Source organism: Mesoplodon bidens (genome assembly GCF_964165515.1).
Source record: "Mesoplodon bidens genome assembly, chromosome: 19".
Classification (NCBI taxonomy): Eukaryota; Metazoa; Chordata; class Mammalia; order Artiodactyla; family Ziphiidae; genus Mesoplodon; species Mesoplodon bidens.
In genome coordinates, this window is record NC_138179.1 from 23,199,894 (window position 1) to 23,224,901 (window position 25,008).

The following is a 25,008-nucleotide window of genomic DNA, read 5'->3' on the forward strand; positions in this document are numbered from 1 at the left end:
TATTTAAACTAATGGTGTACAGTAAGGACCCCTTAGTAACGATTTTTGACACTACATGCTCTTTTAACTGTACAAATGACCTGCTGTCTCCAGGGATCATTCCAAGGGACCATTTTATAGCAAAATCACTTTATAATGAGGTCCTTTTGGTCTTTAGTAACAACCTCTTGGATGGCCTCCAAGAAAAATCTATCATCAACCTAGTGCTGCTATAGGATGACCGATGTTACAGTAAAATTCCAAATGCATCCCCCAAATAAACTATATATATTGTAAAACTGATGGTCAAGTGTCAATGCGAATTAAAAGGTAAAACAATATAAAAAGAGAAAAGGAGATTCCTCTATGGTTTTCAATTAGGAAAAAAATCATTAAAGTCCTGAAGTTGCTTTACCTAGTATAGACATAGATTATGAAGGAAAAACACCTATGTTACACTTTTCACTTAACCTTGACTCATTATCTGACTTAACTACCTAAAGGTTATCTTGCTAATGCAAAACGGAAAGAGGCCTAAAAATTCTGCTCTACTCAAATCATTTCTATAAGAATAGTATCTCCTCGCTATGTTTAAGTGCTACAATAAATTTTCATCCTATAATTCAGAAACACAGAAGGTCCAGACAACAGAGATGCTGTGTATGTAATAATATTGATGACTTGAGCTTCTACAAGTCTTTAAATTTTTATTGGAGTTGATTTATAATGTTTAGTTTTTGTTGTACAGCAAAGTGAATCTGTTATACATATACATATATCTACTCCTTTTTAGGTTTTTTTTTTTTTCGGTACGCAGGCCTCTCACTGTTGTGGCCTCTCCTGTTGCAGGGCACAGGCTCCGGACACACAGGCTCAGCGGCCATGGCTCACGGGCCCAGCCGTTCCGCGGCATGTGGGATCCTCCCAGACCGGGGCACGAACCCGTGTCCCCTGCATCGGCAGGCGGACTCTCAACCACTGAGTCACCAGGGAAGCCCCTTTTTAGACTTCTTTTCCCATATAGGTCATTACAGAGTATTGAGTAGAGTTCCCTGTGCCATACAGTAGGTTGTTATTAGCTATCTATTTTATATACAGTAGTGCCTATATGTCAATCCCAATCTCCCAATTTATCACTCCCTTTCCCCCTTGGTAACCATAAATTTGTTACAGTTTGTTATCTGTAACTATTTGCTTTGTAAATAAGTTCATTTGTACCATTTTCTGAGCTTCTACAAGTCTTAAAGCAGCATTTCTAAGGGGAGGCAGTGTGGTCATCTTAGAGCCAGTGAACAAAATAAAATGTTGCTACTTGCAAAAATATCAACGATTATCAAGACCCATGCAGACAGCCATCCAGAACCATGTAAAACTACTACGATGTTGTAATCACAGCTCATTACTATAATCTATCCTACCTTATCGATACCCTAAATCATGATATCACAATAGATCATTTGCAACATACCATACTTTATTAATCATTCTTCAATTTTATAATGGTATTGACTTTAAAAACTGGATGACCACTGCACTACATAGAATAACGGCCCCCTAAAGATGTTCACATCCTAATCCCGGGAACCTGTGAATATATGACCTTACATGGCAAAAGCAACTCTGCAGATGTGATTAAGGGTAAGGAATTTGAGATGGGAGATGACTCTGGATTATCCAGGTGGGCCCAGTTTAATCACATGAGTCCTTAAAAACAGAGAATCTTTCCCAGCTGTGGTCAGAGGGAGGTATGAAGAAGGGTCAGAGAGATGCAACTTGCTGGCATTGAAGACTAAAGAAGGTGTCCAGGAGCCAAAAGATGTGGGTAGCCTCTAAAAGCTGGAAAAGGCAAGGGAATGAATTCTCCCCTGGAGCCTCCAGAAGAGAACCCAGCCCTGCCAACACCTTGGATCGTAGCCCAGTAGCATCTGTACGGAACTTCTGAGCTACAGAACTATAAGATAATAAACTTGTATTTTAAGTCCCTAAGTCTGTGATAATTTATTATAGCAGCAGTAGAAAACCAATACAATCATTTTTTGAAAAATCGCTTCAGAATAGTTAGGTGTTTGACTACTTCCTATCTTAAAACATGCAGAAAAACCATCTTCTAACTAAATACCATGTAATTGTGGGAGGACAATCTGGTGGCTGTAGATTAAAAATAAAGGGACAGTCATCATAATGTATTCTTGTCGAAAGTAACAGACGTCATTCTGATCAAGCCACTAAATCTAACTACCAATTTACAGAAAATATGTGGACAGAGGAACACATTAAACAATGTGTGTGGATACAAATAGCAATTCTAGATAGTGGGAAACTATAGGGCAAATGCCCTTGTTTCGTCAACAAAGAAACAGCAAAGAAAAAAAGAGTTGGCAAAGGCACCTACCTACTAAAGAAACTTAAGGGGGGCTTCCCTGGTGGCGCAGTGGTTGAGGGTCCGCCTGCTGATGCAGGGGACACGGGTTCGTGTCCTGGTCTGGGAAGATCCCATATGCCGTGGCGCGGCTGGGCCCGTGAGCCATGGCCGCTGAGCCTGCACGTCCAGAGCCTGTGCTCCACAGTGGGAGAGGCCACAACAGTGAGAGGCCCACGTACCACAAAAAAAAAAAAAAAAAAAAAAAAAAAAAAAAAAAACCACAAAACTTAAGGGACATAACAATTAGTTGCAATGTACAGACCATATTCAGATCCTGAATTGAACAACCTGAAAAAAAACCCATCATGGGACAATCAGGGAAATCATATATCCAGTCAGTGTTCAGATTAAGAATTGTTAACTTATTAAGGGTAATAATGGCATGGTGGTTATGTTTTTGTTTTTTAAAAACAGTCCTTATCTTTTGCAGACATGCTTTAGAGTTATATTCTGGAATATTCACCAATGAAATTGTACAATGTCTAGGATTTGCTTCAAAAACAATCCAGGGATGGGTAGGTGGGTAGACATATAGATGAAACGAGATGGGCTATGGGTTGATAATTGCTGAAACAAGTGATGGGTAAGACAGAATCATTATCTTACTTTCTCCACTTTCGTATGTTTGAAACTGTCAAAAGCAACAAGTTACCAACATTTTAACAAGTAAATAAAACCAAGGAACATTCTTAAGAACTGCAACTTCAGGACCCTGACTGAGCACATGACAAGAGCCCCAAGGGCTGGGGCTGTGTCTTCTTTTCCTATGTTTTTGCCCAACTGGTTCAGAGCCCAACTGGTGGTACAGAACAAGTATTTAATAAAGGTGTTTAAGCCAAGGAATGACCACAGAAGACTCTCTAGGTCTGTAGACGGAAGAAATACAATCTCTGCTACATATATACGGAAGGACTTCTCATTAATACTAGACAGCTCTCTGAGTTTAGGTAATAGAAAAAGTAGCTGATGCTGTGTTGTCCAGTGCCCAGATGGAAATTCCCACATTTGATATATAGGAGCTCTCCTTGAAGAAGGGGAAGTAGATGAGGTCAAGCTGGGTAAAGATAATCACTACATTGGAAAGACTCTTAGAGCAAGTTCTAGGAACAGATGTTTTTAAGATCTGGGGGGAAGGAATCTTGGTCTAGGTGACAGCTGCAAGAAAGGTTATCTTGAAAAATCTGTGAGGTTATGATTGCAAGTGTTCAAAGATGAGTTGCTTAGATGTGCCAGGGTACAACGCAGCCCGGCCAGCCACCTTCCCCACCGCTATGTCTATGAAAATACTTAGAGACCTAAGAACACAGAAACCCAGAACGAATGCACAACTTTCTGCTAGAATCTAGAAAGAACGTCTATAGACTACGGTAAGAATAGTTGGAGCTAATTAAGAAGCCCCAGCAACAGAGACCTCCTGCGTAGAGGTAGAACAATTCTCCAGTGTTTACCACCCGCCAGCTGACTCAGAAACAAGGGTCTGTACAGACCAAAAAAGCACCTTCCCTTGTTTTAGCGCAGGGATTTTTTTTTTTTTTTTTTTTTTGGCCGCAACCCACAGCTTACAGGATCTTAGTTCCCTGACCAGGGATTGAACCCCAGGCCCCAGCAGTGGAAGTGCCAGGTCCTCACTACCGGACCGCCAGGGAATTCCCTCACAGGGATTTTTGAGGTGATCCAGTTATTGTCATCACCTCACCCATCTTCTGCTGAACGCCCATTTGCGCCTCAAATTATGGCTTAGGTAGCACAGAAGCTGAGGCCAGCTAACTGGCTGTCACGAGGCCTAGCTTCCGGGTCAGGGAAGGAAGGCATTCATTGCCTCGAGTCTAAGCTCTACCAAAAAACTGTTATTCAGGATGATCTTCCAAGTGTTTTCTAAAGGTCAACAAAAGTACAGAAAGGCTAACAGATTCCACGGGCAAAAGGGAAGTTAGAAGCAACCCTTTGTGGTTGTGTATTTTTTTTTCCAGTGCGGGACCTGGCCAGGAAGCAAAGCCATGGTAACCTCAGCGCATCACCAAGGTTCCTGGGGCAGAGAAAGGACGAATGAGGGTTTTGTGTAAAAATGACTTCCATTTTTGTGTTTATCCCTGAAAAACAGCTTGCTAGGAAATCAAGGAGTGGGGGTGGGAATAGAGCATTTCAAAACACAAAGGGAGGAGTAGAAAAACATCCTGATCTATAATATATGCTGCTCCTCTCCCTCCATTCCTTTACTTCCCCCCCACCAAACCCCAAAAGCCAGCCGGCTTCCAAAGGGTGGGCATCTCAGTAAGGATGCTCTCGGTTTTGGAGACAATACAAACACTGGCACGCGGCGTCCTCTCACACCTAGCCTACAGCAATCTCTGGATGAGGCACCTCCTCAGGGGCAGGGATACTTTTCCTGACTGAAAAGTTTTTCTTGGCAAAAAGCAACAATGCCCAGAAAATTCATCAGTATTGGCTAGTAAGATACTCCTTTCAAGGACCATGAATCCTGAAAAGTAAAATCTGCCTTGTTCTAACTTTCTTCACTTTACTTCAGAAAACGGGTGAAATATGTAGAGTTGAAGAGACATGGGAGGAACAGTGCTTCATTCACTAGATAATTTCACTGTGAAAAGGGAGTTCAAAACAGAGTTAGACTTCTGCTTCTGGCCAAGAGGGACGGACAGGGACCAGATTTACTTCTGGCCCCAAGCAACTGGAGAACACAAAACCACAGGCAAAAATATACAAAACAACAGTTTCAAGATGCAGACATCAGGAAATGAAGGACAGTGGTCCCTGAGACATGGGAAACAGATGAGATGAACTCTCTGCCCCACACCATCACCTTGAGAGAGTTCCCAGGCTATGGTGTGGGGAAGGCAGATCCGAGGTAGAGCCCAGCAGTCTCCCCGAATTGAGAAGAATCCGAGAAACAGTTCCAGGTGGCTACAGTCGTAGGGCACAGTACCAGAGAGCTGCAGAGAGAGAAAATGCTGGAGATTTGCATAGGGTCCACCCTGAGACTTCAGGTGAGTGTTGATCAGGGCAAGTGTGTGAGGAAGTTAAGGCTGGGGAAAGAACCACCTGAAAGCCTTAGAAGGAATAACTCTCTGAGCTCACAGGAATTGCACACATAATTCCTATCCCTTCCCACCAGGTCACCTCATAATTCAAAGGGCATCAGAGAGGGCATGCAGAATGGCTCTGGCACAGGAGTGAGGGAAATCACCTCTTGACTGGAGTCTGCAAACATTTTCTATAAAGGGCCAGAGAGCAAATACTTCAGGCTTTCTGGTTCATATGGTCTCCAGTGCAGCTACCCAACCCTGCCATTGTCACAGTTTCCTGTGACATCCATAACTAATAAATGAATGAGTATGGTTGTGTTTCCATAAAACTTTATTTATGGACACTAAACTCTGAATATTATACAGTCTTTACAAGTCATGAAATATTTCCATAAAACTTTATTTATGGACACTAAACTTTGAATATTATACAGTCTTTACAAGTCATGAAATATTCTTTGACTCTTTTCAACCATTAAAAAATGGAAAAGCCATTTTTACCTTGCAGACCATACAAAAACAGGTGGTGGGCCAGATGTGGCCCATAGGTCATGGTTTGCTGACCCTCACTCTAAAATAAACACTGCTCTGGTCCACCTGACAAAGCAAGACCCAAATAACTGTATCCCAGCAAAAAAAAAAAAAAAAATCTCAAGAATATTTTTAGAGAGAAATATCTAGTAACTGAACAAAGAAAAACTCACATCTGGCTTTCAAATGAATATTTCCTCCATAAGATTAGAAACAAGGCAAGGATGTCTGCTCTCATAATTCCTACATTGTACTGGAGGTTGTAGCAAGTGTAATAAGGCAAGAAAGAAAAAAGGCATCCAGATTGAAATGAAGAAGTAAAACTACACCAATTAAAAGACAAAGACGGTCAGAGTGGATCAAAAAACAAGAGTCAACTATATGTGGTCTATAAGAACCTCACTTTAAATATAAAGAAATATATGGATTAAAAGTAAATGGATGGCGTGGGAGCGAAAACAATGCCTGCCTTCGAGCAGCAGCTGTGCCACGGCCGCCAAGGGTTTCTGTGCCCAGTGTTGCTCCCACCAGTCTACAGCACAGGGCATATCTTTGCAAACCTCTTCAAGGGCCTTTTTGGCAAAAAAGAAACGCCCATACTCATGGTGGGCCTAGATGCTGCGTGAAAGACCACCATCCTGCACAAACTGAAGCTGGGTGAAATCGTGACCACCATTCCCACTATAGGCTTCAACGTGGAAACCGTGGAATACAAGCACATCAGCTTCACTGTGTGCGACATGGGCAGCCAGGACAAGATCCAGCCTCTGTGTGCCACTCCTTCCAGAACACACAAGGTCTCACCTTTGTGGTTGGTAGCAAAGACAGGGAGCATGTGAATGAGGCCCGAGTGGAGCTTATGAGGATGCTGGCAGAAGATGCGCTCAGGGATGCCATTCTGCTCGTGTTGGCTAACAAACAGGACCTCCCCAATGCCATGAATGCAGTTGAGGTCACGGACAAGCTGGGTCTACCCTCTGAGGCACAGGAACTGGTACATTTGGGTCACCTGTGCCACCAGTGGGGATGGGCTCTATGAGGGACTGGACTGGCTGTCCAATCAGCTCCAGAACCAGAAGTGAGCTGTACTCCTCTCTCCTCCCCATTCACTCCCTCCTTCTGCCCTCGCTTTACTCTCATGTGGCAAATGTGCCCCTGGGGTGTGAGTGCCAGAAGCTGTCTCCATGGTCAGCCACAGTGTGCTTCACCATGCTGTAAATGTGCAGACGCTGCCTGCAACTGGGTTTTTATTTAATCTAAATAGTTCTTGTTCCCAATGAGGCAGTTTCTGGTACTCCTAATGCAATATTACTCAGTTTTTTTTTTTATTGTAAAAAGAAAATCAACCCACTGTTTAGTACTGAGAAGGGATTTTAGGCACACGGATCATCCAGGAGTCGCTGTTTCAGATGAGTTGGATGCTCCTCCTCTTGGGCTTTAGATCTGTGTTGAGATCCATTTTGGTGGTTGGTTTTTAACCCAAACTTGGTGCATTTTTTAAAATAGTTACAAGATAAGGAGCACACTTGAACACAGAAGGGAGAAATGTGCCTAGTGTAGGTTCTGTAGTAATGGCCTGAGTCCAGTCCAACGGTGGTCTATCTCCTACTGGGAATGTGAAATGGGGCAGAACCAGCCATGATCCATTCTGCATGGTCACAGTAAGGTCCCTGTGATTTGATTTGTCTCGGATCATCCCACACCACATAGCATCTGTGCTTACATGGCCGCCCAGGAGATGGGCTGGAGGCTGCAGCCACTTCTCTCAGACCCCTTGGAGGAACCCCAGCCTTTCTTGGGTCAGCATGGGCACTTTGGCTGGAATGCTCTGGTTGGAGCAGGAGCCCTGCAGTCTCCTTGCTTGCCTGCTCCGGGCTCTCTGGGGTCCCACCAGCATGAGCACAGGTGGTCATCCTTGAACCCCAGCCCCTTGGAGCCCCTGTCTACATGTGCTTTCACTCCCTTGGCCTGCAAGGGTCAGATTTGCCATCGAAAATAACCTCTACTTTTTTCTTTTGTATTTTGATAAACACTAAAGAAGCTGGAGCTGTTAACCTTTACCTTGGGGAAAACCTCAGAACTGGTTTACGTGGTGTTGCCGAACCTCTTACTGCTTTCAATACACAATTAGTAATCAACTGTTTTGTATACTTGTTTTCAGTTTTCATTTTTACAAACAAGCACTGTAGTTACAGCTATTAGAATAAAATCTCTTAACTATTAAAAGAATAAAAGTAAATAGATGGAGAAAGATAAACCATACTAACAGTCATCAAAAGAAAGCAGGAGTTGCCATATTAATTTCAGACAGAGCAGACTTCAAAGCAAGTAAAGTTATCAGGGGTAAAGAGTATTACATAATGATAAGGGGGTCAATTCTCCAAAATGATGTAACAATCCTTAATGTGTATGCACCTAACAGAGCAAACTACATGAGACGAAAAACTGATAGAGATGCAAGGAGGAAGAGATAAATCCACTATCATAGTTGGAGACTTCTACACCCCTCTTATCAGAAATGGACAGATCTAGCAGGCATAGTTAAACTCAACACCACTATCAATCAACTGGATGTACTGGACATCTACAGACTGTTTTATCCAACAACAGCAGAATACACATTTTTCTCAAGCTCACATGGAACATTCACCAAGATAGACCACATTCTTGGCCATAAAACATACCTTAATAAATTTAAAAGAACAGAAATCATACAGTTCTGCTCTTGGAATACAATGGAATTGAACTAGAAATCAACAACAGAAAGATAGCTGGAAAATCCCTAAATACATAGACGTTAAACAACATATTTCTAAATAACACATGATCAAAGAAGTCTCAAAAGAACTTTTAAAATATTTTGAAATGAAAATGAAAACACAACTTATCAAAATTTATGATACAACAAAAGCAGTGCATAGAGGAGAATTTATAGCAGCAAATGCATACATTAGACAAAAAGAAAGATCTAAGATCAATAGTCTAAGTTCCCACCTCAGGAAACTAGAAAAAGAAGAGCAAATTAAATCCAAAATAAGCAGAAGGAAAGAAATATTAAGAATTAGAGCAGAAATCAATGACACTGAAAACAGGAAATCAAGAGAGAAAAAAAATCAATGAAACCAAAGCTGGTTCTCTGAAAAGATCAATAACTTCAATAAGCCTCTGGTCAGGCCAACTATGAAAAAAAAAAGGACACAAACAACTAAAATCAGAAATGAAAAAGTAAGCAGAAAAACGTCATTGTAAATAGCAGTGATGTCCACTTTTTCGTTCCTGGCAACTTTTTAAAATTAATTTTTATTGGAGTATAGTTGATTTAAAATGATTTCCTGGATACACCAGGAAACTCAGACACCAGCATCTCCACCACTTGCAGGGGCGGTGTGTGTGTGTGTGGGGTGTCTGTCTACAGAGAAGCTCCCTGGAGAATGCAACAGGAACAGTACCATAAAATTTACAGTAAAATAGGAACAGAGGCAGCCAGTTGATTTTGCACAGGTATATGCAAGCACTTCAAACCATCCACTCTTCTCAAACCCTGGCATGCCAACTGTCCATCACAGCACCTTTAAAAGCAGAGGCACAAACATCACAAGTGTTTGACCATAGGGCTGTGTGGTTCTGGTTTTTATGAGAAAGCCATCTTTAATATACAGGGTTGGGCTTCCCTGGTGGCGCAGTGGTTGAGAGTCCGCCTGCCGATGCAGTGGACGCGGGTTCATGCCCCGGTCTGGGAAGATCCCACATGTCGCAGAGCGGCTGGGCCCGTGAGCCATGGCCACTGAGCCTGTGTGTCCGGAGCCTGTGCTCTGCAGTGGGAGAGGCCACAACAGTGAGAGGCCCGCGTACCATCAAAACAAACAAACAAACAAATATATACAGGGTTATAAAACGTTGCCGGGTTATAGACCTACAGATTTCCTTTTTATACAACAAGTTCAAATGCTGCAACCATGACAATCAGTGTCATTAGGGCATCCTCATGTCTCCAAAATCATCTCATCAAAATTATACCACATCAAAGGAGTTTCCCCATCAACCATCAGCTATGACATGTGGTGCTTTTCAGGATACAGATGCATTGTTTACAAACAGCTAATGGGTGAAACCACGGACCAACACGTAGGATTTCAGGATAAACAAGAAAAACCACATGATCATATCACCAGATGCAGAAAACATACTGGACAAATTCCAACGTCCATTACTAATAAAAACTCTCAGTAAACTAGGAATAGAGAGAAAGCTCCTCAACTTCATACCTACAAAACCCCCACAGCTAGACTTCCCTGGTGGCACAGTGGTTAAAAATCTGCCTACCAATGCCGGGGACATGGGTTTGAGCCCTGGTCCAGGAAGATATCACATGCCGTGGAGCAACTAAGCCCATGCACCACAACTACTGAGCCTGCGCTCTAGAGCCTGTGAGCCATGACTACTGAGCCCTCGTGCCACAACTACTGAAGTCCACATGCCTAGAGCCCATGCTCTGCAACAAAAGGAGCCACCACAATGAGAAGCCCATGTACCGCAATGAAGAGTAGCCCCCACTCGCCACAACTAGAGAAAGCCTGATCACAGCAATGAAGACCCAATGCAGCCAAAAAAAAAAAAAAAAAAAAACCCACAGCTAACAACATACTTAGTGATGTGAAACTCAAAGCTTTCCCACTACGGTCAGGTAAAAGACAAGGATGTCCCTTCTCACCACTTCTTTCCAGCCTTGTACTAGAAGTTCTAGCTAATGCAATCTGAAAAGAAAAGAAAAGAAAAGGCATACAGATTGGGAAAAAGGAAAGAAAACTTCATTTGCAGGTTATATGATCACCTAAGTAAAAAATCCAAAAGAACTGACAAAAAATCTCCAGGAACTAAAAAGCCATTATAGCAAGGTTGCAGGATACAAGGTTAATATACAAAAGTCAATCTCTTCCCTACATACCAGCAATGAATGGGTGGAATTTGAAATTAAAAACACAATACAACTTACATTAGCACCCCTAAAAGTGAAACACTTAGGTATAAATCAAACAAAATATGTACAAGATCTAAATGAAAAAAACTACAAAACTGATGAATGGAAGCAAAGAAGAACTAGATAAATGGAGAAATATTCCATATTCATGGAAAGACTCAACATTGTCAAGGTATCAGTTCTTCCCAACTTGATCTATAGACTCAACACAATTTCAATCAAAATCCCAGCAAGTTATTTTGTGGATATTAACAAACTGATCCTAAAATTTATATGGAGATGCAAAAGACCCAGAAGAGCTTACACAATATTGAAGGAAAAAAACAAAGTTAGAAGACTGACACTACTCGACTTCAAGATTTACTATAAAGCTATAGTAATCAAAACAGTGTGGTACTAGTCAATGGAACAGAGAGCCAAGAAACAGACCCTTATAAATACAGTCAACAATCTTTGATAAAACAGCAAAGAAAATACAACAAAGTAAAGACAGTCTTTCAACAAATGTTGCTGGAACAACTGGACATTCACATGTGAAAAATGAATCTAGACCCTACATTCTTGACAAAAATTCAAAATAATCATAAATCTAAATGTAAAACAAAGCTATAAAATTACTAGAAGATCACATAGGAGAGAACCTAGATGACCTTGAGTATGGCAATGACTTTTTTCTTATCACGTCATTCCTTCTTCATGCTCTTTTATGTAGAAAGTTTCTAATCTATATTATTTTCCTTCTCTCTAAATAACCTTTAAACCATTTTTGCAAGGCAGGTCTACTGGCAAATTTCCTCAATTTTCATTTGTCTAAGAAAGTATTTCTCCTTCAGTTTTGAGGGATAATTTCACAAGGTACAGAATTCTAGATTGGTAAGATTGTTTTGGAGGGGGTTTTTTTGGCAACACTTTAAAGATTGCACTCCACTTTCTTGCTTGCATGGTTTCTGAGAAGTCAGATGTCATCTTTACATTTGTTCTTCTAGAACTGAGGGGTTCTTTTTTGTTTGTTTTGTGTTGTTTTACTTCTAGATTCTTTTGGATTTTTTTTTTATCTTTGTGATTTTCTGTACTTTGAAAATGACATGCCTAGGTGTAACTGTTTTGGTATTTATCCTGCTTGGTGTTCTGAGCTTCCTAACTGTGGTTTGGTGTCTGCCATTAACATGCGGGAAATTCTCAGCCATTGTTTCAAATATGTTTTCTGTTTTTTTTCTCTCTTCTCCTTCTGGTATTCCCATTACACATCTGCTACACCTTTTGCAGTTGTCCCAATGTCCTTGGATATTTTGTTCTGTTTTATATCAATCTTTGTTCTTATTGCTTTTCACTTTTTGAGGTTTCTATTAAGATATCCTCAAGTTCAGAGATTCTTTCCTCAGCCATGTCTAGTCTACTAATAAGGCCATCAAAGGCATTCTTCATGTCTGTTACAGTGTTTCTGACCTCTAGCATTTCTTTTTGGCTCCTTCTCTCTGCTTCCATTGCCCATCTGTTCTTCAATGCTATCTACTATATCTATTAGAATCCTGAGCATGTTAATCATTGGTTTAAATTCCTGGTCTGATCATTCCAACATCCCTGACATGTCTGGATCTGATGCTTGCTCCGTCTCCTCAACTTATGTTTTTTTGCCTTTTGGTGTGCCTTGTAATGTTTTCTTATTAGACAGGATGTATGTGGTAAAATGAACTGCTGTAAAAAGACCTTTAGTAAAAGGTGGTGGTAAAGTGTGGGTGTTAAGGGAATGTTCTAAAGTCCTATCATTAGGTCCTAGTCTTTAGTGAGTCTATGTCTCTGGGCTCTGAACGTCACAAGGGTTTCAAAGTTTTTTCCTCCCCTTGCCACTTAGGTGGGACAGGATGGCTAGTGGGCTAGAGTTAGGCATTTCCTTTCCCCCAGGTCAGTTAGACTGATGTAATTTAGCAAGTTAGGTCCTGGTTAAGTAGTTTCTCCTGAGGATGAAACCTTGTTAAGAAGAACAGAGTGCTCTGGCATATTCCAAAAAGGTTCCTTTTCCCCTCTCTCCACCAGAAACAGGAGGGGATTTTTCTCTGGTATTTACTGTGAGAACCTGGTAGAGCTCCTAGAGGTGAATCTCACACAATTGTGAGGATCCCACCATGACTGGGTCCCCTGGAGTTTTTAATTCTCAGATTTGTCCACACTGAGCCTCCAGCAACTCATCAATTACAGTTCAGATCTTCCTACCCAGCTGGTTCCCACACTGGTTTCTGCTCAGAAGTCTCTGCTCCAGTAAGCTGTGACTCCCTGTATTCTCCTGTCTCTCCAATCTTGCAGGAAGTGATTTGCCCTGTGTCTTCCTCTTACAGATCCAAGAAGAGTTGTTGACTTTTTCAGTCTGTTCAGCTTATTATATTACTGATTGTTAGCAAGGAGTGGTGACTTCCAAGGTCCTTACAGGCAGAACAGGAAATGAGAAGTCTGGCAATGACTTTTAGATACAAAACCAAAGGTACAATCCATGAAAGAAATAATTGATAAGCTGGACTCCATTAAAATTAAAATCTCCTGCTCTGTGAAAGATACTATCAAGGAAATGAGAGGACAAGTCACAGACTGGGAGAAAATATTTGCAAGAAACATCTAATAAAGGACTGTTACCTAAAATATACAAAGAACTCTTAATGGACCAAAGGTCTTAACAGATACCTCACCAAAGACAACATACAGACGGCAAATAAGCATATGAAAAGATGCTCCACATCATAAGTCATGAGGGAAATGCAAATTAAAGCAAGAGATACCACTACACATCTATTAGAATGACCAAACCCTGGAAACTGACAACATCAAATGCTGACAAGGATGCAGAGCAATAGGAACTCTCAATTCATCACTGGTGGGGATTTAAAGTGGTACAATCACTTTCGAAGACAATTGGGTGGTTTCCTACAAAACTAAACATTCTTACCATGTGATCTAGCAATTGCATTCTTTGGTATTTATCCAAAGAGTTGGTAAACTACATGTACACAAGAACCTGCACACAGATGTTTATAGCAGCTTTTTCATAATTGCCCAGGGCTTCCCTGGTGGCGCAGTGGCTGGGAGTCCGCCTGCCGATGCAGGGGAGAAGGGTTCGTGCCCCGGTCCGGGAGGATCCCACGTGCCGCGGAGCGGCTGGGCCCGTGAGCCATGGCCACTGAGCCTGCGCGTCCAGAGCCTGTGCTCCGCGATGGGAGAGGCCACAACAGTGAGAGGCCCGTGTACCGCAAAAAAAAAAAAAAAAAAAAAAAAAACCCATAATTGCCCAAATATGGAAACAATCAAGATGTCTTTCAGAAGGTGAATGGATAAACAAACTTGGTAGAAGTGGAGAGTGGAATATTATTCAGTGCTAAAAAGAAGTTAGCTATCAAGCCTTGAAAAGGCATGGAGGAACCTTAAACACATACTACTAAGTGAAAGAAGCCAATCTGAAGTCTACATACTGTATTATTCCAACTACTGATATTCTGGAAAAGGCAAAACAGTGGAGATGGTAAAAAGATCAGAGGTTGCCAAGGGTTGAGGGAGGAGGGAGAGATAAACAGGCAGGGCACAGAAGATTTTTAAGGAAGTGGAAATACTGATATTGTAATGAAGGATATGTCATTTTATATTTGTCCAAACCATAGAATGTACAACACCAACAGTGAACCCTAAGATAAACTATGGACTTTGGGCGATTAGAATATCAATGTAGGTTAATTAATCATAACAAATATACCATTCTGGTGGTTGATAATGGAGGAAGACTATGTATGTGTGGGGAAAGGGGTTATATGGGAACTCTCTGTACCTTCCTCTAAATTTTGCTGTGTACTTAAAACCGCTCTTAAAAAAAGTCTTTTTAAAAAAGTAAAACTGTCTTTATCCACAAATGGCATTGACCATTTGTATAGAAAATCCTATAGATTCTACCCAAAAGCTATTAATAAATTAGTGAGTTTATTAGCAAGGATGCATGATCCAAGGTCAGTATACAAAAATCAATTGTATTTTTATATACTAGCCACAATCAGAAGTAGAAATTTATAAATGCCATTAATAAGAGAACAAAAATATGAATTACTTACGGATAAATCTGATAAAAGATGTATAAGATGTACAGTGAAAACTACAAAGCACTGCTGAGAAAAATTAAAGGACTAAATAAATGGAGAGATATACCATATTCATGGGTCAGAAGACTCAATACTGTTAAGATGTCAATTCTCCCCAAATTAAAGATGCAATGTAATCCCAATCAAAAGCCCACAAGGGGGCTTCCCTGGTGGCGCAGTGGTTTAGAGTCCGCCTGCCGATGCAGGGGACACAGGTTCGTGCCCCGGTCCGGGAAGATCCCCCATGCCGCGGAGTGGCTGGGCCCGTGAGCCATGGCCGCTGAGCCTGCGCATCCGGAGCCTGTGCTCCGCAACGAGAGAGGCCACAACAGGGAGAGGCCCATGTACCACAAAAAAAAAAAAAAAAGCCCACGAGGCTTTTTTGTAGAAATTGAAAGCAGATTCTGAAATTCATATGGAAATGCAAAAGATCTAGAATTGCCAGTCACATTTTGAAAAAGAACAAAGTTGGAGAACTTATACTACCTGACTTAAAGACTTGTGGCAAAGGTACAATAATGGAGACAGTGTAGCACTGATGTAAAGATAAACAAATGGACAAATGGAACAGAATGGAAAGTCCAGAAATAGGCCCACACCATATACGGTCAATTGATTTCCGAGAACAGTAAAGTAATTCAGTAGAGAAAGGATACTCTTTTCTTTCAAATGGTGCTGGAACAAATAGATATGCAAATGAAAAAAAAGAAATGCATTTCATCTTGCTACATTAAAAAAAATCAATTCAAAGTAGACCATACACCTATTGTAAAACCTAAAACTATAAAATTCCTAGAAAAAAAAAGGCAGTAAATCTTTGTGGCTTTAGGTAGTCAAAGATTTCTAATTGGACTTCATTAAAATTAAGAACCTCTGCTCTTTAAAGGACATTAAGAAAACCAAAAATATAAGCCACAGATGGGGAGAAAATATTTCTAAAACATAAATATCTGACAAACATATAAAAGGATTTTTTTTTAATTCTTAAAACTCAATAATAAAAGAAGAACAACCCAATTAAAAATAGGTAAACAGGGGCTTCCCTGGTGGCGCAGTGGTTGAGAGTCCGCCTGCCGATGCAGGGGACACGGGTTCGTGCCCCGGTCCGGGAAGATCCCACATGCCACGGAGCGGCTGGGCCCGTGAGCCATGGCCGCTGAGCCTGCGCGTCCGGAGCCTGTGCTCCGCAGCGGGAGAGGCCACAACAGTGAGAGGCCCGCGTACCGCAAAAAAAAAAAAAAAAAAAAATTAGGTAAACAATTTGAACACATACTTCATTGAAGAAAACACGCTGATGACAAATAAGCACATGCAAAGATTCAGTCATTGGGAAAATACATATTAAAACCACGATGGGGCTTCCCTGGTGGCACAGTGGTTGAGAATCCGTCTGCCAATGCAGGGGACACGGGTTCGAACTCTGGTCTGGGAGGATCCCACATGCTGCGGAGCAACTAGGCCCGTGAGCCACAACTACTGAGCCTGCGCGTCTGGAGCCTGTGCTCCGCAACAAGAGAGGCTGCGATAGTGAGTGGCCCCCGCTTGCCACAACTAGAGAAAGCCCTCGCACAGAAACAAAAGACCCAACACAGCAAAAATAAATAAATAAATTACTAACTCCTGCCCCCAACATCTTTAAAAAAAAAAAAAAAACCACGATGAAATGCAACTACACACCTACTTGAATGTCTCAAATTAAAAAGACTTTCTGTAACACTCTGGTGAGGACCTGAAGCAACTGGGACATAAATTCTTCTGGTGGCGATGTAAAATTGTACAACCACTTTTGAAATGAGTCTGGCAGTTTCTTTAAAAGTTAAACATAATGGGGATATATGTATATGTATAGCTGATTCACTTTGTTATAAAGCAGAGACTAACACACCATTGTAAAGCACTTATATTCCAATAAAGATGTTTAAAAAAAAAAGTTAAACATACGCCTCAGTCATTCCACCAGTATTTACCTAAGAAAAGTGAAAATGTATGTCCATACAAAGACTTGCACATGAATGTTCATGGCAGTTTTATTTGTATAATACAAAATACGCATCAACAGGTGAATGGATATGCAGATTGTGGTCAATTTATGCAAGGGAATACTATTCTGTAATGTAAGACAGTGAAATACTAATCCATGGAACAACGTGGATGAACCTTAAAATAGTTACACTGAGATAGAGGCCAGACCCCAACCCCCCAACAAAAGAGCACATACTGTATGATTCCATTTATACACAAAAATAACTAATTTATAGCAACAGAAAGCAGATCAGCAGCTATCTGGGGATGTGGGAGGGACAACAGTAAGATTTACAAAGAGACATGAAGAAAACTGTCGGGAGTAATGATTATGTTTATTATTTGGATTATACTGATGGTTTCACAGGTGTATACACGTATCAAAGCTTACTAAAGCATACACTTTACATATGTGCTATTTACGATGTCAACCACACCTCCATAACGCTGTTTTTAAAAAAGTAGAACATCTGTAACACTGACATGAAAAATGTCTATCACACATATTACATTTTTTAAAAAGCTGTGGAATTATCTATACCATGATCTCATTTATGTAAAATATGTGTGTGCTTATACTGAATATACAGTATGTATGTATAGAAACAAAGCCTGAGGAAATATATTGTTAATCTGTTTACAGTTTGAGATCAGAGAAACGATACAGCTTTTCATTTTATATATCCCTATACTGTTTGAACTTTGTATAACAAATGTGCATTACTTCTGAAATTAACAGAGAAGAAATTAGCAGTTTTAAAAGCCACTGGGCAAGATGAACTTGAAGGTAAAAGCCAAAATCACTTCTTTGTACAGCAGAAACTAACAACATTGTAAAGCAACGATACTCCAATAAAAAATACAGTAAAAAATAAAACAAATTGACTTATATATGAAAAAAAATGGAGCCTTTTTCTTTGGAGAATGATCCCCAATCGTGGAGAACAGGGAGGGGGCACATGCCTCAGAGTCACCTGGACTGATCAGACTCAGAACTGCTCTGTCCCTCTCCCAGGAGAGAATCGCGACTTCCATGAGCTACCTGGATGGACAACAGTGTTTGTCTAATCTTCAGGTATCCTGAGGCACAAAAGCGCCAAGAGCTCTCAAAGACCAACAGTTTTACCTCCGATTTTCAGTGGGTATAAGGAATACCCAAGGCTATGGTAAAAAATCTGACAATGTTTATGAGCCCACGCTCTTGGGGTATTTAGTACCTTGGATAATTTTCTGCTGCTGTTCCCGGATTTCATCAAAACCCAAGCCTCTGGTCTCCTCCGGCTCCTCGAAGAGCCAAGGGTTGGGTACTCCTCGCTTGGCCCCTCCAGTCATCAGGCTGGACCTGAGAACAAGATTAAAGGCGTTACATAACTCGAAAAATATAGCTCTGCTGCAAATCACTCCCACGAGTGCAGAGGGAGCTAGCCTCGCCTGCTTGGAAAATTCAATTCGACTCCAATTTATTGCATGCTTAGTTTATGCCAGCAACTGTGTTCAGTGCTGGAAGAGATACGCAGATGAATAAAGCCCAAGCCTGGTCCCCAGGAGAATTACAGCCTGTAAAGGAGACTGTGGCAGCGCATAATAGTTTTACTAATCCTCCATGAGACATCTGAGTCAATAGTCATAAATGAAGGTCTTAAATTTCAAAACACAAGGCCAAATGGAAGTGGCCTTTCTATTAGGACAAAGTCTGTCTCACAGGTGGCACCAAAGGCACAAATATTATTTCTCGAGAAGATATAATGTTGCCACTACAGGTTATAACATTAAAAATGACCACTGGGCTTCCCTGGTGGCGCAGTGGTTGACAGTCCGCCTGCCGATGCAGGGGACACGGGTTCGTGCCCCGGTCCGGGAAGATCCCACATGCCGCAGAGCGGCTAGGCCCGTGAGCCATGGCCGCTGAGCCTGCGCGTCCGGAGCCTGTGCTCCGCAACGGGAGAGGCCACAACAGTGAGAGGCCCGCATACCGAAAAAAAAAAAAAAAAATACCACTGACTTTCTTGTTAGAGGGTATTTTGGCTGCTCAGATAGAAACACATGCAGGGTTTCAAAACCAATTCGATGAATATAGCGTAGCATTTATAACATAAATTCTGAATTATCTTAATCTTGACTCCCTCTCATAACCCATACGCTCCTTCTGCACCAGACATATTGGGCTCCTTGCTGGCCAAGGAACACAGAACACACACTTCTGGCCTCAGTCCCATGTTTACAGGATCCTTCTCACTCCAGGTATCTCCTCTCCTGCCTCCACCTGCCCGCATTCTGTCCAAACTGTGAGGACCATCTTGTGGATGAAACCATATCCGACCATTTCTACCCAGATGGGAACAGCCACTCACTTTATAGTATAACGCATAGGATTCGTTTTAAAATGATGGTAATGGGGGACTTCCCTGGTGGCGCAGTGGTTAAGAATCTACCTGCCAATGCAGGGGACACGGGTTTGAGCCCTGTCCGGGAGGATCCCACATGCCGCGGAGCAACTAAGCACGTGCGCCACAACTACTGAGCCTGCGCTCTAGAGCCCACGAGCCACAACTACTGAAGCCGGTGTGCCTAGAGCCCGTGCTCCACAACAAGAGAAGCCACCGCAATGAGAAGCCCGCGCACCACAACGAAAAGTAGCCCCCGCTCGCCACAACTAGAGAAAGCCCGTGAGCAGCAACAAAGACGCAAAGCAAACAAATATTAAAAAAAAAAAAAAAAGAACGGACCGTGCTCACCAGCTCTACTTCTTGGCCCTCGGGGTTCACTCTTTAGCCCCCGTGATCCAACTTCTACCCCATCACTCTGCTGAGACTTTTCTTAACCAAAACCTCGTCCCAGTTCTCACTTCACCCGTCCTCCAGGCCTCACTGGCCACTGCTGACCTTCTTCCAGTATCCAGGAAAGCCCTCCTCCCTCAGCTCCTTCCACGCCACTCTCTCCCACGGGCAGGTCCTTCTCTGTAACTTGCAGGTACCTCTTCTTCCATTTGCCCTTTAAATAGAAGTGTGCCTCAGGGGTTCTATTTAGATCTTCTTTTCTTGCTATACTGTCTCTCCCTGGGCAATTTTATCTGTGGTTTCAGGCTGTAAGGACAGATACTAGCAGTGCTTAGACCATTTTTATGCCCCAATACGAATGAAACAGGCCACATTCTCTTGAGTCATCATGGTGGTGGATTCTTACCTGGGGGCTCCCGCCCTGGCAGGGCACTATCAGAAATCTGACGGTGGGGGAGGAATGGCATACAAATAGTTAAAAAGAAACCCCACACATCACAATCCAGGCGAGGCAGGTCCTCCCACCCCTCATCCTGATTGAAAAAATCCCTGACTTTCAAATTTCTCTACCCACACCATCTCCCTACAGGCTCTTCTATCTACATTTATGGATTTTCCTTTAGGACTCTCCATTTGGGAACTCCACTCCAAATTCAACACACCCCAAATCAAATTCACTACTTTCTCCTCATAAGCTGTTTCTTCTCCTATCCTCTCTAGCGGCATCACTGTATTCACAAGTCATCCCCCCTCACCCCCACCCCCACCTCATCAATTCCCAAGACCTCCCTTGGAGCTGGTTCTCAAGCCCATGCCCCATTTCCATCCCCGCTAGTGCTGCCTCAGCTCAGAACCTCCTCCTCTCTCATGTAGAAGATGCTCTTAGCCTCCAACCGGTCTCCTTGTTCCCAGCCACCCCGATTCAAATCACCTTACACTCTGCTGCCAGAACGATCTTTCTAGAACAGAGATCTCCCCTATATTAAAACTGTCACGACCCCCTAGAAGCTACAGGTCAAACTTAAGCTTTACAACATGGCCCCAGTGATCTCTGCAACGTTATCTCCTGACACCCCCTTCCATACCCTACTCTTCCTCCAGCCTTAAGACTTACCACATCTCAGACAAAGGCACAAACTTTCACACTCTCATGTTTTTGTATGAGTCTGGAGGGTCCCCACCCCCACACCCCTTTGTCCATCTGGCAAAATTCTATTCATCCCCTAAGGCTCAACTCAAATGTCACTTCTGCTGTTTAGTCTTTCCTGATTCCCGTCCCCACCCCCCTCTTCCCTTAAATCAATCACTCCTGGTGCTCTCATGGCACTTCGTGCAAAACCTCCAACGTGGCATTTATCAAGCAGGATTGTAGTTAGTTATTTACTCATCTGTCTCCCTTCCTAAATTATGAGCTCTGGAAGGAAAGAGGCCACATGACAGTCATGTTTATATCCCTAGGACCAGAAAGACAGTTCCTCTGAGTATGCTGGAGAAGCATTCAGTACATGTTTATGAAACAGAACTAAGAAAACCACTGAGCTTTTTAAGCGAGAGACAAAATGAGAGGAGTATTTAACATTTATCTTGAGATTAAAAAAAAAAGGCAAAAGAAATCTTAACTGCTACCTGCCTTCAAGAGTTTAGCAGCAAAGACTGACATTGTTCAAGCAGATGGGAGAGAATTTTAACTTGAACGGTAATTCTGTCACTAAAACACCTTGCAGCTCAAGCCCACTTTTGGAAGGACAATGAAGGAGTGTTTCTCCTTTGAAAAGTCAGTTAAAGAAAGGAAATGCTAAATACTATGCTTCTGAGGTTAGGGTAGACTTGAAATGTTTTAAAAAATAAATCCATCATTTTTACCCATATTTTCAAAATGGAACTTATCTAATAAATGGAACTTATCAAATAAATGCCACATTACTAAACAGGTTAGATATCTGTCTTAAAAAGATTTTACCAAAAAGTTTTAGTCCCTTCTGACACTAAAAATATTTCATTTTTATCCCCAAAAGAAAGGGATACACATTATTAAATTATGACAATATGGGGGGGTTGCAGTTAATCCATGTTTTTCTGCTGACAAATGTAGTTGAAACTTGTTAGAGTTCACAAGGGAGGGTGTTCTTATCAACCGAATACAGAAATGAAAAAGCAGTGAATTCCAAGAAGCAGCTTTTCTTAGCATTTCCAAAAGATGTCAAAGTGACCATAAAATGTTTGTTTTGTCTGAAAAAACATCAGTGTTTGAGTATTCACAGGCCACAGAGAGGTTTGCAGTCAGGACTAGAGATGATGTTTCCAGGGTGTCAGTGAGTTGAATCGAGTCTACAGAGCTTTGTAACTAGACTTGCCTGTAGGTGTGAAAATGCTACTATGGTCTGAAAGGGTGATTCCTTTCTCAAAGCTTTCTCAGCTAGTTTCTTTCCATGAATATGAAGATGCACAGAGGCTCAAATTTCAATCATAAATAGTTTCCTTTGACATACATTCTTTAAAGGCAAAATCTGGCAACAATATCCAGGCTGGCTTACACTGAGGAGAGGCCACAGTCAGGGAGGTAGACCAGAAGGCTAGTGCAATTTAGGCAGAAGGGGATGGGGGTCTGGATGAGGGAAATGACAAGATGGAATGGCAGGGAAGGGACAATTCACCGAGCAATTCAAAGGAAAGCTCCACAAGTGCTGGTGAGTAGAATGGAGACAGAGGATAAAGATTTCCAAACTGGGTGACTTGGAGAATTGACACAACTTAGGGAAATGTTTCATTTCCTTTTGGGATTTTCTCAAATTTCGACATAACTCCCGTAACAACCCCAAAGTAAAAGTGCTGTCAAGATCATAAGCTATGGATTTGTGGCTACTTGTGGCCATATTTACTAGACAGCTAACTTCTTTAAGTCCAGTACTCTGTCCAATTCTGTTTTTGTATCCCATCCACCTATTCATCCAACCATCCTCCCTACACACACTTACTGAGTCCCTTCTATGTGCCAGCATGAATCTAGGGACTTGGAAGAGAACGAGAGACAAGTACCTGACCTTAGGGAGCTGGTACTCCAGGGACAATAAATGCCTAACACTGTGCCTTTTGCAAAGTACTCAAATTTTTGGTTGTTATTGTTAACTAATTGAATAAAGATTATTCAATTTGTTTAGACTAATTAGTATTAGTCCAGAACAGTAAGACCTCAAGCAAGGAAAATCTCTTACTTACATGTCATCCAAGGCAAGTCTCACAACAGCATCTTTAAAATCTACCACAAGCAAATAATTTTTTAATTGTAAACTACTCTCATTTTTCTCCCTATTCACTGTTAGCTAAAAGTTACCAGTAAGAAGTTTTAAATGTAACATTAAAACTTAACAAAACAGTTTACAGAAGAACACAAATGCGGGGGAGGAAAAGGCCATCAGAAGTCATTATTTTGGCCTCTGACCTGAATTTGAGAAACCTCTGTGTGCTATTCTCGAGTCATCCAGGCAGTCTAAAAATCAAGCAAATAAAACCAAAGGGAACAATTCTTTACTTTTACCTTAATGTCACTGTCGTGGTACCTGAAAAGTCGAAGGAGGACAGGAACGGGTGATTGAAAAAAAAAAAAAAACCCACAGAATTCTTAGGTTTTGTCTTTTTTTTTTTTTTTTTTTTTTCGGTACGTGGGCCTCTTACTGCTGTGGTCTCTCCCGTTGCGGAGCGCAGGCTCAGCGGCCATGGCTCACAGGCCCAGCCGCTCCGCGGCATGTGGGATCTTCCCAGACCGGGGCACGAACCCATGTCCGCTGCATCGGCAGGCGAACCCTCAACCACTGCACCACCAGGAAAGCCCTTGACTATTTTTTAAATTGACGTATAGTAGATGTACAATGTTGTGCTAATCTCTGCCATACAGCAAGTGACTCAGTTATACACATGTAGACTTTTTATGTTTCCATTATCGTTTATCACAGGATACTAAGTATAGTTTTCTGTACTATATATTACGACCTTGGTGTATAGAAACCTAAGAATTTCTAAGTGAAAGATGAATTAGCTGCTCTGCCAGATGTCTGGTGATTGAGCGCCATCTGCTGGTTAGCGATTAAAGTTCAAGTACAAAATAAATGTTAAGCAATCCAATAATTACCATTTATTACAAGTAGCTCCTTACTTTATTACACAGTGGAGTCTTGAAAACACATTTAGAAACAGAAAGAGTGAAAGTCAACAATATGCTTACATATTACAAGGGAGTTTCTGTTGTGCCTTTTCGACACTCATTTCAATAACAAATGTTCTACATCTTCTTTCACTTTGTTCTGCATGACCAAACACACTTAAATGATAAATCCAATGAGAACCCAATGAGGCTGACAATTTGCATTTGGGCATTAGGCGTGCCCAGTGATTTCCATCTTTGCCTCAACCTGTTTTCCCCTTTATATTTATTTCCATTCTCACTCATTTAAAGATACAAGGCACTAAAATAGTCAATTAATTGTGCAAATTAACACTGTTCTCTGGACAAAGATGCAAATCCAGTAAAATGAAATTATTGGCTGGAAGGGAGTAGGATTAAACACTACAATGCTCTACAGTGTTAAAAATTCTATGCTAGGGGCTTCCCTGGTGGCACAGTGGTTGAGAGTCCGCCTGCTGATGCAGGGGACACGGATTCGTGCCCCGGTCCGGGAAGATCCCACATGCCGCGGAGCGGCGAGGTCCGTGAGCCATGGCCGCTGAGCCTGCGCGTCCAGAGCCTGTGCTCCACAACGGGAAAGGCCACAACAGTGAGAGGCCCGCGTACGCTAAAAAAAAAAAAAAAAAAAAAAAAAAATTCTATGCTAGTAGAATTTTATATTTGTCAGCTGATGTACAAAAATCCAAATTTGGCATTGAGACTGTTGAAGGGTGTGAACGAATAATGTATATATGCTCAAGATGCACAAAAGCCAAGCACTGCCTATACAGTCATCATTTCCACCTCAATAACCTTGTTTCTTATCAATTAATCTAGTTCATATCCCAAAACTCAAATTCATAATAACCATGGCATCCTCTCCCTCTGGAGCCAGGGCCCAGAAATCTGTAGTCTCCCTCAGGTGATTTTTATGCAACCAGCCAGGCACCAATACACAGATGGGTATGGAAATTACAGGTCTGGAAAGAG

General features: G+C 41.8%; 1 protein-coding gene and 1 pseudogene across 4 annotated transcripts in view; one reads left to right on the forward strand and one right to left on the reverse strand.

Annotated features, from left to right (window-relative positions):
* Window positions 1–25,008, reverse strand: part of STX8 (syntaxin 8) — a 250,742-nt gene that overhangs the window by 186,591 nt on the left and 39,143 nt on the right. For all 3 annotated transcript variants that reach the window (XM_081219278.1, XM_081219280.1, XM_081219279.1), the window contains one exon: window positions 18,300–18,424. In XM_081219278.1, coding sequence (XP_081075404.1) covers window positions 18,300–18,424 — 125 coding nt within the window. The remainder of the gene's footprint in view (window positions 1–18,299; window positions 18,425–25,008) is intronic.
* On the forward strand, window positions 6,435–7,055 carry LOC308607664 (ADP-ribosylation factor 1-like; annotated as a pseudogene). Its single transcript has one exon. The product of its transcript is annotated as an ADP-ribosylation factor 1-like (transcript).